Below are 12,175 nucleotides of genomic sequence, written 5' to 3' on the forward strand. Positions count from 1 at the left end.
CTACCTGTACATTTTAAAGAGGTTTTCCACACTAAAAATTCTGATATCAATGGAAAATGTTCTGCAGCTCAATTTTTGGAGGTCCAGTACCCAGGACCCCCACAGATCAGGGCCAATTCAAATGTAATGGCCAGTCTCTATGGGCCTCCAAAAACGACATCAGTCTCAAAAACACATTCAGTAACTAATTCTCAAAGCCCATAATAAGACTAGTGATGTCACCACACTCAGGGCTGTGATGTCACTGCACACCGGCCACTGCATACAGGCCATAGGTGTAGCTGGAGAAGAGTAGGGGTCCTAGTACAACGGTGTAGATGGAAAAGAATAGAGGTCCCAGGACAGAGCCTTGATAAATGTCAACTGAGAGGGGGGCAAGCTGAAAAGTTGGTACGAGAGCGTTTGGTTGGAGAGTTACGAGGGGATCCAGCAAAGGCCCAGAGATCAGTGATGCCAAGAGAACGTAGCGTCTGCGGCAGGACAGAAAGGTCAACAGTGTCAAAGGCAGAGGACAGATGAAGAAGAAGGAGAGCGGAGTAGTGATGTTTTGCTTTGGCATACAGTAGGTCGTTACACACTTTGGTCAGGGCAGTCTCAGTCCCGTAATTTGGTGGGAAACCACATTGTAGGTTGTCAAAGATCTAATGAAAGTAGTGAGTTAGCACAATCGCTCAGTAGAGTAGATTGGTCCAGAGATGGCTAAAGAGATGAGTTAGGGCTAGGATGAGCACAGGGTGAGGTTGACGATAAGATGTGATGGAATTTGGTCACGCGCACAAGTAGTGGGGTGTGAGCTTCACAGCATGGAGGTAACTTTTTCATCAGTAAGGGAAGAGAAGACGCTTAAGCTTAGGACCACCTGGTTGTATGATAGGTGGTCTTCCTTGGAGAGGGATTTCTTCCAACACCGTTCAGCACTGTTTTGTGTGGTGTGCCAGGGTTACCGGTTGGGTTGTCTAGTTATAGTGAGAGTGATGGGGGCTGCAGAATCCAGAGGTAATGGTGGTGTTACAGCAGTTTCTACCTCCTTGCATGAAGATATGGTAGAGAGAGGTAGGAGAGTCCTACCTTGTTGGATTGGAGTGGTTGAAGCCAGAATGGTAGAGAACGTGAATAGGCTGTGATCAGATAGAAGAGTAGTGTTAGACAGGTTAGATAGGGAACAGAGGTGGGTGAAAATTAAGTCAAGCGCATGGCCCTGTTTATGAGTGGCTGTGGAGAACCACTGTGAGAGTCCAAAAGAAGAAGTAAGTGGGATGAGTTTAGCGGTTTCAAAGCGACCTGTATCAATGTGGATGTTAATGTCACCCATTATATTAAACATATGAGAGGGGGATATTAAAGGGGTCAATAAAAGCAGTGTCAGAAACTGGAGGTTGGTAGATGATAGCCACTTGGAGGTTAGAGGGAGCATACATGCGGATGGAGTGAACTTCAAAAGATGGAAAAGTGAGGGAGGGTAAAGGTGGGATTGGGCTGAAGTAGCCAGACTGGAGAATAGCAACTCCTTCACCAGGTTTGTTGCAGGGATGGGGAGCATGAGTACAGACCACCATAATAGAGAGCAGCAGTGGAGGCAGTGTCAGACAGAGTTAGCCAAGTATCCAGCCCAGAAAAGACAGTTTTTGAGAAATGAAGAGGTCATGAATATGTGAGGGTTTATAGCTCCAGAGAGAGCAGAGTAGGTGGTGGTGAGAAGGTCAGATGGATAGGTAGCAGATTAGAATGGTTACAAGGAAGAGAATTCATTAGTAGATAATGGAATATTGGGATAGTGGTGGAAATGTAGGAATAGGGAAAAGATGATTAATTGCCACAAATAAAATTTTAAGATTAGCAATGGATTAGTACTTACATATAGGGGCTCATTTACTTAGGGTCCGAACGCCGCACTTTCGCCGGGTTTCCCGAATATATCCGATTTGCGCCGAATTGCCCCGGGATTTTGGCGCACGTGATGGGATTGTGTCACATCGGCGCCGACTTTCACGCAACAAAAATTGGGGGGTGTGGCCGTCGGACAACCCGACAGATTCGGAAAAGACGCAGAATTTAAAAAAGAATTTGTGTCACAAGATCAGCACTTACATGCACCGGGAAGAAGCAGGTGAACTCCGGCGGACCTCGGCACAGCAGCGACACCTGCAGGAACTTGAACGCACGATCTTAGAGAATCGCGCCGGACCTGAATCCACGTCGGACAACGCACCGCGGGATCACGACGGGACCAGGTAAGTAAATCTGCCCCATAGTGTCCTTTTAGTCACTTCTTGTTCAATTTTGGCATAGTTCAGATGTGCAATTGAGACTTAAGAAAATGCACTGTAAGACCAATGCACTTCCTCATGTTCTGGGTCCTGAACCTTCTCCACCATGAGGTCTATCACCTACTTAAAGTAGATCCATGGAATAAGAAGATTATGGGCTTCATCGTCGGGGCATCGTCTGCGCGGAGTGGCTAAGAGGAATATGGACATTTTGAGGTATTTGAGGTAAATGGTAACACTTGTCACCATTGAAAATCCATATGGTATTATGGATGGGAGGCTGCAGACGTCTTAAAATATGGGGCTTTCTAGTGCCAATGGGCCATCATCTTTATGAGGCAGAAGACAATGGGCATCTTACAGTGTTAGACTCTTTAGAAACATTGTCATCAATGCTGGATTGATGAGTTTAGGGACCATTTGAAGAACTGGGCCTTCAAGCCAACAACTCATTGGGGCTCATTTACTAAAGGGTTTCCCGTCAATTTCCTTTTTGCGCTATATTGCCCCGGGATTTTGGTGCACGCGATTGGATTTTGGCACATCGGCGCCGGCTTGCTTGTGACAGAAATTGGGGGTTTGGGGGGAGTGGGCTGTCAGACAACCTGACAGATTCGGAAAGCGCGCGGGATTTAATATTTAGAAATGTGTCGCAAGACACGCACTTACAAGCACCAGGAAGAAGCAGTTGGACTCCGGCGCTCAACCTTAGTGAATTGCAGCAGACCCGAATCCTCGTTGGATCGCGACTGGACCTGCTAAGTAAATCTGCCCCATTTTATCTTTAATTGTAAGGTACTTGGTTTAGTACTTGGGTCAGATTTTATCCATTGGACTACCATGATCCAATGGTGCATCATGGGATGTGCATGGGTTGGGGGTGCTAGTACAGAGTATCCTACAGCTCCTATAATCCCACTGAGTGACATTCTGTTCTTGCTCCCACAGGCTACGGTGGGTATGAACCTGGGAATGGACACACCTGTTTGTCACCCTGTGGATAAACATTAAGAATATGATTCATTGGTTTCCAAATACGCAGTAATAATGTGATAAGCGAGTTATATTTAGAACTAGGTCAAACAACTAAATATAGGCCAAAGATTAAATTCTGGATTTATGGAATTATCTATTTGGATAATACTTTTTTTTAATTGTAAGATTCCCCCAATGATCAGTTGTAATCTGTGGGGAAAGCCAACAGCAAGGGTTTGATTTTCCTACAGCACTCCCGCAGGCGTAATGTAGTATTACACAGATCAGAATCGCACTGATTATCAATCATTTATGTCAAACTTTACTGCGTATACGGATTATATTAGGAAATGTCTGTTTCTAACCCAAAACTCATTTTTGACAATCCAGCCATATGGAAGCTACAACCCCCCAGCATACCCTGATAGTGTGCGGTTAGAAGGCAGAATCCTTGATATGTCGACCTTGTATATCTCAGGATTACTCGACAATGTCTCATTCTGTACATAGAGACAACAATCCAGCGACAGTTTGTCTAACAATCTTATTGTTACATGTTTATAGAGGCAAAACCCAAACCTGATATTCCCGCCCTGTGTGTACAATGGCGCTGCGCGGCAGGTTCCTGTCCTTCTAGTTAGGTGGCATTTTACACTGCTTGTCTGAAAACACCAGCCAACTCAGGAACATGGCTCACGTAGTGTGTAATGGCCCTAAACAGATTATAACAGATTATTAATAACCACTTATAAGAGTTACACCTGATACAAAGCAATTATCACCTTCTTCTGTGATCCCAGTCTGAGCCAAATCATAGGAGTCGCCTCCTTCCCTAAATATATTGCATCATTCTTCCCAAGTAGTAGAGTGATCCCTAAATACCACCAACATGAATTATTATACTGCCATACAATGAGCCCATCACAATGCCATAGTACCCATATAGTACTTCCATATAGTGCTCACATAATAATACTGCCAAAGTATGTCCAGGACTAGTATAGTGCTATACAGTGGGCATTCTGTGCCTACATAATAATAATAATATCATGGTGATGGTAGAGAGTTGTTGTGCCCTTCATTCAGTGCCAATGTCATACTGCCACACATAGCTTACATAATAGTGCTATACAGTGGCCACATGACACTGCTACTTAGGGACTGCCAGTATAAAAATATATGTCACCCATGTAATATCGCCATGCATTGCACTGAAATAACAGCACCATACAGTACCCACAAGGCAGTAGTATCTAATACCCCTGGCACTCCACGCCAACATAATACTGCCATACAGTACTAGCATAATAATACTATATGGAGCCTATGTCATATTACTATATGTTTAAAACATAATACTGCCATACAGTACTAGCATAATAATACTATATGGAGCCTATGTCATATTACTATATGTTTAAAACATAATACTGCCATACAGTACTAGCATAATAATACTATATGGAGCTTATGTAATATTACTATATGTTTAAAACATAATACTGCCATACAGTACTAGCATAATAATACTATATGGAGCCTATGTCATATTACTATATGTTTAAAACATAATACTGCCATACAGTAATACAGTACTAGCATAATAATACTATATGGAGCCTATATAATATTACTATATGTTGGAAACGTAATACTGTCATACAGTACTAGCATAATAATACTATATGGAGCCTATGTAATATTACTATATGTTGAAAACATAATGCTGTCATACAGTACTAATATAATAATACTATATGGGGCCTATGTCATATTATTATATGTTTAAAACATAATACTGCCATACAGTACAAGCAGAATACTTCTATATGGAGCCTATATAATATTATTATATGTTGAAAACATAATACTGTCATACAGTGCTAGTATAATAATACTAAATTGAGCCTGTATAATATTACTACATGTTGTAAACATAATACTGCCATACAGTACTAGCATAATAATACCATATGGAGCCTATGTAACATTACTAGATGTTAAAAATACAATACTGCCATATAGTGCTAGTATAATAATATAATATGATGCCTATGTAATACTATTTTATGTTAGCTACATAATACTGCCATATAGTGCTTGCATAATAATATTATATGGAACATATATAAAACTACTATATGTTGGTCACATGATACTGCAAACATAATACTCTAATACAGTGTGAAATAATTGTACGTAACAGTACCTGCATAATATCGCTATCCAGTGCCCATGTAATATTTCAATGTGGCACCCGTATAATAATGCCCTACACTGTCAAATAATGCTAAACTACCAACATAATACCGCCACTTATTTCCAAAGTCTTCTTTTTCCAAGTCACGCAGATGTCACACCGTGTCTGAAGTTCACTGATCACTTACCTGTGGCATCCTACGTGGGAATCTTGAGTATTTTTTATGAGGGGTGTCACACTATACAGTGTGGAATGTGTTGTCGTTTGCCATAAACCTTATATAAGGTAAACGCTTATCATCTCAGTTTATTATTTGCTTTTACGTGAAATTGTGGGAAACTTCTGTGCAGTGTGTAATACCGCAGAGTAGTTATCTCAGATAATACCGCAATCCTGTGCCGGGAGATCACTATTGTTAAAGATTAATCATACTAATCTCAGTGCACGTATAGGGGCCCCACGGTTACACAGTGCTGAGTAACCATGGTGACAGGCGTGTGTAGCACATCACACATACAGGCGGTGGCACAGAAAAGTAATATATCGCACGCCGTCCACATCATCGCCATAATGCGGTCCTTCTACATCATGTCAATCACTTAAATGTACAACTTTTTTTCATTTTTGTTAATTTTTCACCTCCCAAAGCCCAAAAAACAGTCCGCAGAACATTTTTTTTACATATTTTATTTAAGAAAAACCTGAAGAAATCTCCATTTTTTTCTCCTCTTTTTATAAAAACTTTTCCCATCACAATTCAGAGCGCCAGTCCCTACAAACACTGTACACAGCATATATCTTACATTTCACAATAAGGCAAGACATTTAGAAATCTGGGAAAATGAGGCCTTTATTTATCAAAACCGTAAAGGAGGGAAAACCTTAGCAACCAATCACAGAGCAGCTTTCATTTTCAGCAGGGCAGTTTAGAAGAAAAAGTTGAGCTGTGATTGGTTACTCTGAAAACCTTAGCAACCACTCATAGCGTAGCTTTCTTTTTCCTGGAAGTGTTTAAAGGGGTTGTCCGAGAGTTCTGAAAAACACAAAAAGTGGCCCTGGAGGGGGCTGCTTAAAAAAATAAAGATGCACTTACCTTCCGACGCCCTCCGGGTGTCCCGCGCTGCTGTCGCTCTGGTCCGCGCCATGTAAACAAACAGTTTGTGTAAACAAACAAGCAGTGCTGGATTCGGCTTCCGGCTGGACCCTACAAACATCCGGCATGCATACACAGTGCTGTGAATAGGCCACGGCCGACTGGAAGCTGAGTCCAGTGCTGCTCCGGCGGCCATGTTTGTTTACATGGCACGTGGACCAGAGCGACAGCAGCGCGGACACCCGGAGGGTGCCGGAAGGAAAGTGCATCTTTATTTTTTAAGCAGCCCCCTCCTGGCCACCTTTTGTTTTTTTATTAGCTTCGGACAACCCCTTTAAGAATTAAAGATGACAACCAATCAAAAGCCTGCCTTTATCTTCCCAGACATGTTTTTAAAATAAAAGCTCAGCTATGATTGGTTGCTGAAGTATATAAGACCAAATCTGACAGATTTGCTCGTATATCTAAAGTTAGGACTGTCCATACAAATGCCCTGTTCATTGGGAGGATACATTTTAGGGGTCAAACCCAACATTGGGCTAACTATGTAAAATTTTTACCAAACTCCTCCCTATATGTCAATAAATCAATGGGTTATAGGGTAACGGATCAGACGTCTTCCTCGCTCCTCTGTATTTGGGTTTAAGCCACTCCCCCTTAGCCACTCCCCCAAAATGGAGGTGATTATGACTCTGTTTTCTATGACAGATTCCTTTAAGAACACTTAAACCGTCTTACAGACCTCCCGATATATCCCAATATTTGATTTCCAAATTTAACATTCCTATAAATCCCCCAAAGGAGGTCAGACATTTCCGGGGTTACCTCATGTACGGATAATATTTCTGTTCTGTGATTTCATATACATTTTTTAACAATCATAAGATGATTTGACATGTACATAATTCATTTGTTCAATCTTTTCCTGTATATAAATGTACAAGTAACAAAATATCGGGAATGGAGTTTCCAATCCGTCCTGAAAAAGGGTCTTTGATGTCCATTGCAAACAAAGTTGAACTTTCATTGGTTGCTAGAGGCAAAATAATAACACTGGGTAGAAGGAATGAAGTGATGTAGGTCTTAAAGGGGTGATTCACATGTCATAATGATTAGAAGTGGGAACATCTTAGGGACCCCCACAAATCTTAGAGGGAACCTGTCATCAGGTTTTTTTTACTATTAAACCTAATGACATGTTCCTGCAGAAGACTCCATACTGTGCTTTTTTATTGTATAAAAATCCATAACTCAGATCTAGCCAAAATCACATTTAAAAAAAAGTAGCTGGGTCCTTGCCAGGAGACTCACCGAATCAAAAGGTGCTGTCTGTTCAGCTGTGTGATACTGTGCGACACAACTCAACTCCCTCATCCCCCCTCCCTTAGGAATTCTCTTCAGCGAGTCACACACAGCCCATGTCTCTCTCAATTACCTCATCCCCCCTCCCTTAGGAATTCTCTTCAGCGAGTCCCACAGGCAGCATTTATCTCAGCTCTCTGACTCCCCCTTCCCTCAATGTCTCGGTTGAAGAGAAAACATGTATCTGTGTATTTGCCTCCTTTGAAAGCTTCAGCCTTTCCCTGTTCTCACTATTCTGCCCTCTGTATATATATACAGCTTCCTCTCACTGCTCTAGGCCATCTTAATGGCATCACCCACTGTGTCTCCCTCACTGACAGAGACAAAAATAGGGGAGGGAGCAGGATGAGTCATACTGTGCTGCTGCAGCTACTCCTATTCAGCAGAGTTCAGAGCTGTAAAGAAAGAAGAATAGAGAAAAGTAAGTAGTAGGACTGCTGAATCACTGGATGAAAATGTAGGCAGTAAATGTATTTGGGCAACTTATCTAAAAGAATTGCCAATCCCTTTAAGAAATAAAAACTTGGTGGAAAAGATCTGAGGATGACCCTTGGATTTTTTGCAGTGGATTTGCAGATGCGGTTCTGTACCTACTTTTCATGGTTTTTTATGAAGAATAACCTCAGGACACTAAGTGCATGGAAAACTCCACACTGTGGGCATGATGACACAGATTCCCTAAACAATGCTGGCATCCTATCAATACTTCCTCAATTTATGAGATGAGAATAATCCATTAAGAGACAATTACACTTTCTAATTAAAGGGAACCTGTCAGTAGAACTGAAGTCATTAAACCCTCAACAAACCTTTTTACCTTATCTCGACCAATCCGTGTGTTCTGCAAACCCTTTGGAATCTTGGGAATGTGGAATGGACAGAGGAGGTAAAGTGAAAGGGTAAGGGACCCTAAACCCCAGTTACATGAAGACATACTGCCAGTTGAGGGGCCCCAAACATACTCACATGTTCCCTTTAAATTTGTGACAAGACTTAAAGGGGTGTTCTCATGTTATTTATTACATATCCACATTGATGATAAATACTCAATAGATGCCAGTCCCATCAGTGGGATGATGGAAAGGGGGGGGGGGGGGTCTCGAGACGCAGTTTCCATATCCCAGAGATGGGACCCGAACAGGGGCGTAACTTGAGGGGGTGCAAAGGTTGCGATTGCACCTGGGCCCAAGAGGTTTAGGGGGCCCTTATAGTGTCACTTTCCCGTATGAGAAGACTATTACTATAAACCATACATTATAGTCGGGGGGGCCTGGAACAGACTTTACACTGGGGCCCATCAGCTTCTCGTTACACCACTGGACCCGAATCTATTATATATGCGTGAGAGATGTGGATATGTTATAATTATTCAACATGAAAACACCTATTTAGAGACTATGCAGATGGTTTGTACTGATTACGAATAATCATTTACATCTCCATTCCAGACACCAATCCGATCACAAGTGGAACCATAAAAGGGGTGGGTCGTATGTAAATTTGAATCTCCTCAATCTTAAGGAGCCGATACACCAATTACTGTTTGGACTTCTTCCTCTCAGGAGGTGGATCTCTCAGGGGTTCCATCATTCTCCGCCAGGTCATTGGATCCTCTCCCGTTATCATCTGACGTCCTCAACGAGTTTCTGTTTACAAAGTTCTATGTGGTGCTGAAGACTCTTTTTCTTTTCAGAGTATGTAAGTTTTTTCATGAGGTATTTGGCGACTGCCTTGAAGAGGCAAGGAGGAGATAGGCAAGTAGTGTCTTGGAGGTGGCTGACCAGTCTATAGAGGTCCTTAAACAAGCGGTACCTGGAGATCTTCCTTAAATGTTTGGGGATGTCCTTCTTCCTGCACAGTCCTTCGAAGCAGACCATTGTGTAGTCCTCCACGATCCCATGTCTCTGTTGCACCTCAAAGTCTTTCTCCAGGCAGGACATGGCCGCCCCAAACAGATTAGTCGAGTCTTTACATCCGATGTTGTTGTTTTCCCGGTTCCTCCACTGGTCGTACATCTTCTTGCTCCGTCTGGTCCATACGATCATCACTTTGCCCTTCTGTTGACTCACTAGTTCCCGCTTTTGGTAAAACCAGGGCAGTGTTCCGATTTGGCTGACTGTGTTCATATCCCATAGATCCAAGATGACCTCACATCCCAGGATGTTGTGTAGGAAGTCGGCAAAGGCGCAGATGAGGGTCTTGTGCTCTGCAGAATCGGGGGAGTAGACTAGGAGTATGGTCCTTCTCCAAAGAGGGGCTGGGTAGAGGGAGAGAGAAGCCAATTACACAATGTATAGTGCATAAATAATACCACCATACAGTGCATCAACCGCTTAATACTGCCATATGGTGCTTAGAAAAATGACCACTGATTGACCATAGAGTGTCAACAGTGTAATAAACATACATACATTATTTGTCAGACACGTTTTCTCACCTGTAAAGATCTTCCAGATCCTCCGATAGATTGCGTAGGTGGTGAGAATGAGTGCGATAATCCCCAGCGATGTGACCAGGCTGAGGAGGCCCAAGTGCTTGTGGGAATCTGAAGAGGAAAGAGACAATAGAGATGTCTGTCTTAAAAATCCCATATTGTGCTCCTGAAGAAAGCAGTGTTATGTAATCTCTCTGGAGAGATGTGTAATCACACCTATGTGTTTGTTGTAGCAGCAGGGCTGTGAAATATGGATTTATATTCCAGGATTGGAACATCTGGGGGCGTGTCCTCACACTGCTGTGCTCTCAATTCTCTGCATTGAACTGCTTTAGCCTCCCTCTCCTCTTCTGTGAGTGGCGGATGTAGTAAGCAAGACTGCAGCAAAAAAGTGAAAGGCTGCAGAGCAGCTCAATACAGGGAGATAAGAGCACAGCAGTGTGAGGACACACCCCTGGAATATAATTCAGTCCCGCAACTACTTACAACCTGCGGAATGATTTTAATGATTTTTTTAATTTACTAAGTGATGAGTAACTCAGCAAATCTGTTGTGCAATTACAACTCTAAGCATTGGTGGGAAACGACAACTGCGGAAATACTTACACTTAGGCGGACACAGGAGGTATTCGTGTGAAAATGAGACATCGGAACGCCAGAACTGCGAGGGAAAATCATGAGTCAGGCGATTACAGCAGAAAGTCAATGGACAGAGCAAAAAAAAAATTACTTAAATGTAGTTTTAACAAATGGTGACCCACTGCGCCAGCACCTCTGCTGTGGTGGTCCATATTGCTCCTGTGGCAATAACTTTCACAGTGATGCTTACAAGTACTGATAGGATCAAATAGGCAGGGTCACCATCAGGGGGGTTTAGTGTGACTAAGTTTGGGGGCTCCGAAGAGGCGAAGGGTCACAGTAAACTCTCGTCCCTTTGCCGGTGCAGGAAATTTACTGTGCACACAGGGCTGGATTATCATGCTGTAGGGGGTCCAGTAAATTTGTCAGTCAGGGGCCCCAAACCTCCTAGTGGCGGCCCTCCATATAGGACATTATAGAGAAGTACTGGATAGTACAAACATACTGCAGCTCACGGAAGTCTACAGAGAGGGCAGCACGTTGGCTCAGTGGGTAGCATTACAGCCTTGCAGCGCTTGGGACCTGGGTTCAAGTCCCAGGGTCAGCATCTGCAAAGACTTTGTATGTTCTCTCCGTGTTTGCGTCGGTTTCCTCCCACACTCTAAAACATGCTGGTAGGTTAGATTGTGACCCCCATTGGGGACATAGACCGATTTGACAAACTCTGTGCAGCGCTGCGTTATCTGTGTGCACTATATAAAGGGAGAAGGGAGAGGTTAAACTAGAGTTAAATGATAGAGTACAGACCCTGGCTGCTGGAGCTAATAGTAGGTTTCTTTCTCACATGAAGTGCTTGGTGTGTGATAGAAACAAACTATTAGCTCCAGAAACTTCTGTATGTGTCTCTCCTCACTGTCACTTGGCTCCTGGCCCTTCCTCCCCCTCCCCTATCCTTAGCCTCCTATGTAGAGATGAGTTCATCCAATATTTACGCACTGGGTTTGGGTTCGGCCGAGGTGTCAATATGTCCACGTCGTGCTACTAAACGCCAATGTGTGGTTCACTCATCTCTACTCCGAAATACACGGATGCCTCTGTAGTTACGATCTTTCATTGTTTCTTATATTCACTTGTACTATAGATTTATGCACAGAGACAACCAGCTCCTCATACGGGGCCGTACGGTAGCGGTGCGGTGCAGCACACTTGTGGCACCGTACCGTTCTGTACCCAGGAGAAAGATGGGTACCGCGCTCCGACGTGTG

At 43.1% G+C, this 12,175-nt stretch overlaps 2 protein-coding genes across 2 annotated transcripts in view; one reads left to right on the forward strand and one right to left on the reverse strand.

Annotated features, from left to right (window-relative positions):
• Positions 1-12,175, forward strand: part of LOC140103681 (uncharacterized) — a 147,039-nt gene that overhangs the window by 61,871 nt on the left and 72,993 nt on the right. The window lies entirely within an intron of this gene.
• IL17RE (interleukin 17 receptor E) overlaps positions 6,140-12,175 on the reverse strand; it is a 36,259-nt gene continuing 30,223 nt past the window's right edge. Inside the window, exons 14-16 of the mRNA XM_072129192.1 lie at positions 10,938-10,992; positions 10,335-10,442; positions 6,140-10,154 (exon numbers count right to left, since the gene is read on the reverse strand). Of these exons, the coding sequence (XP_071985293.1) occupies positions 9,520-10,154; positions 10,335-10,442; positions 10,938-10,992 (798 nt within the window). The 3' untranslated portion in view covers positions 6,140-9,519. The remainder of the gene's footprint in view (positions 10,155-10,334; positions 10,443-10,937; positions 10,993-12,175) is intronic.

Source organism: Engystomops pustulosus, chromosome 10 (genome assembly GCF_040894005.1).
Source record: "Engystomops pustulosus chromosome 10, aEngPut4.maternal, whole genome shotgun sequence".
NCBI lineage: Eukaryota > Metazoa > Chordata > Amphibia > Anura > Leptodactylidae > Engystomops > Engystomops pustulosus.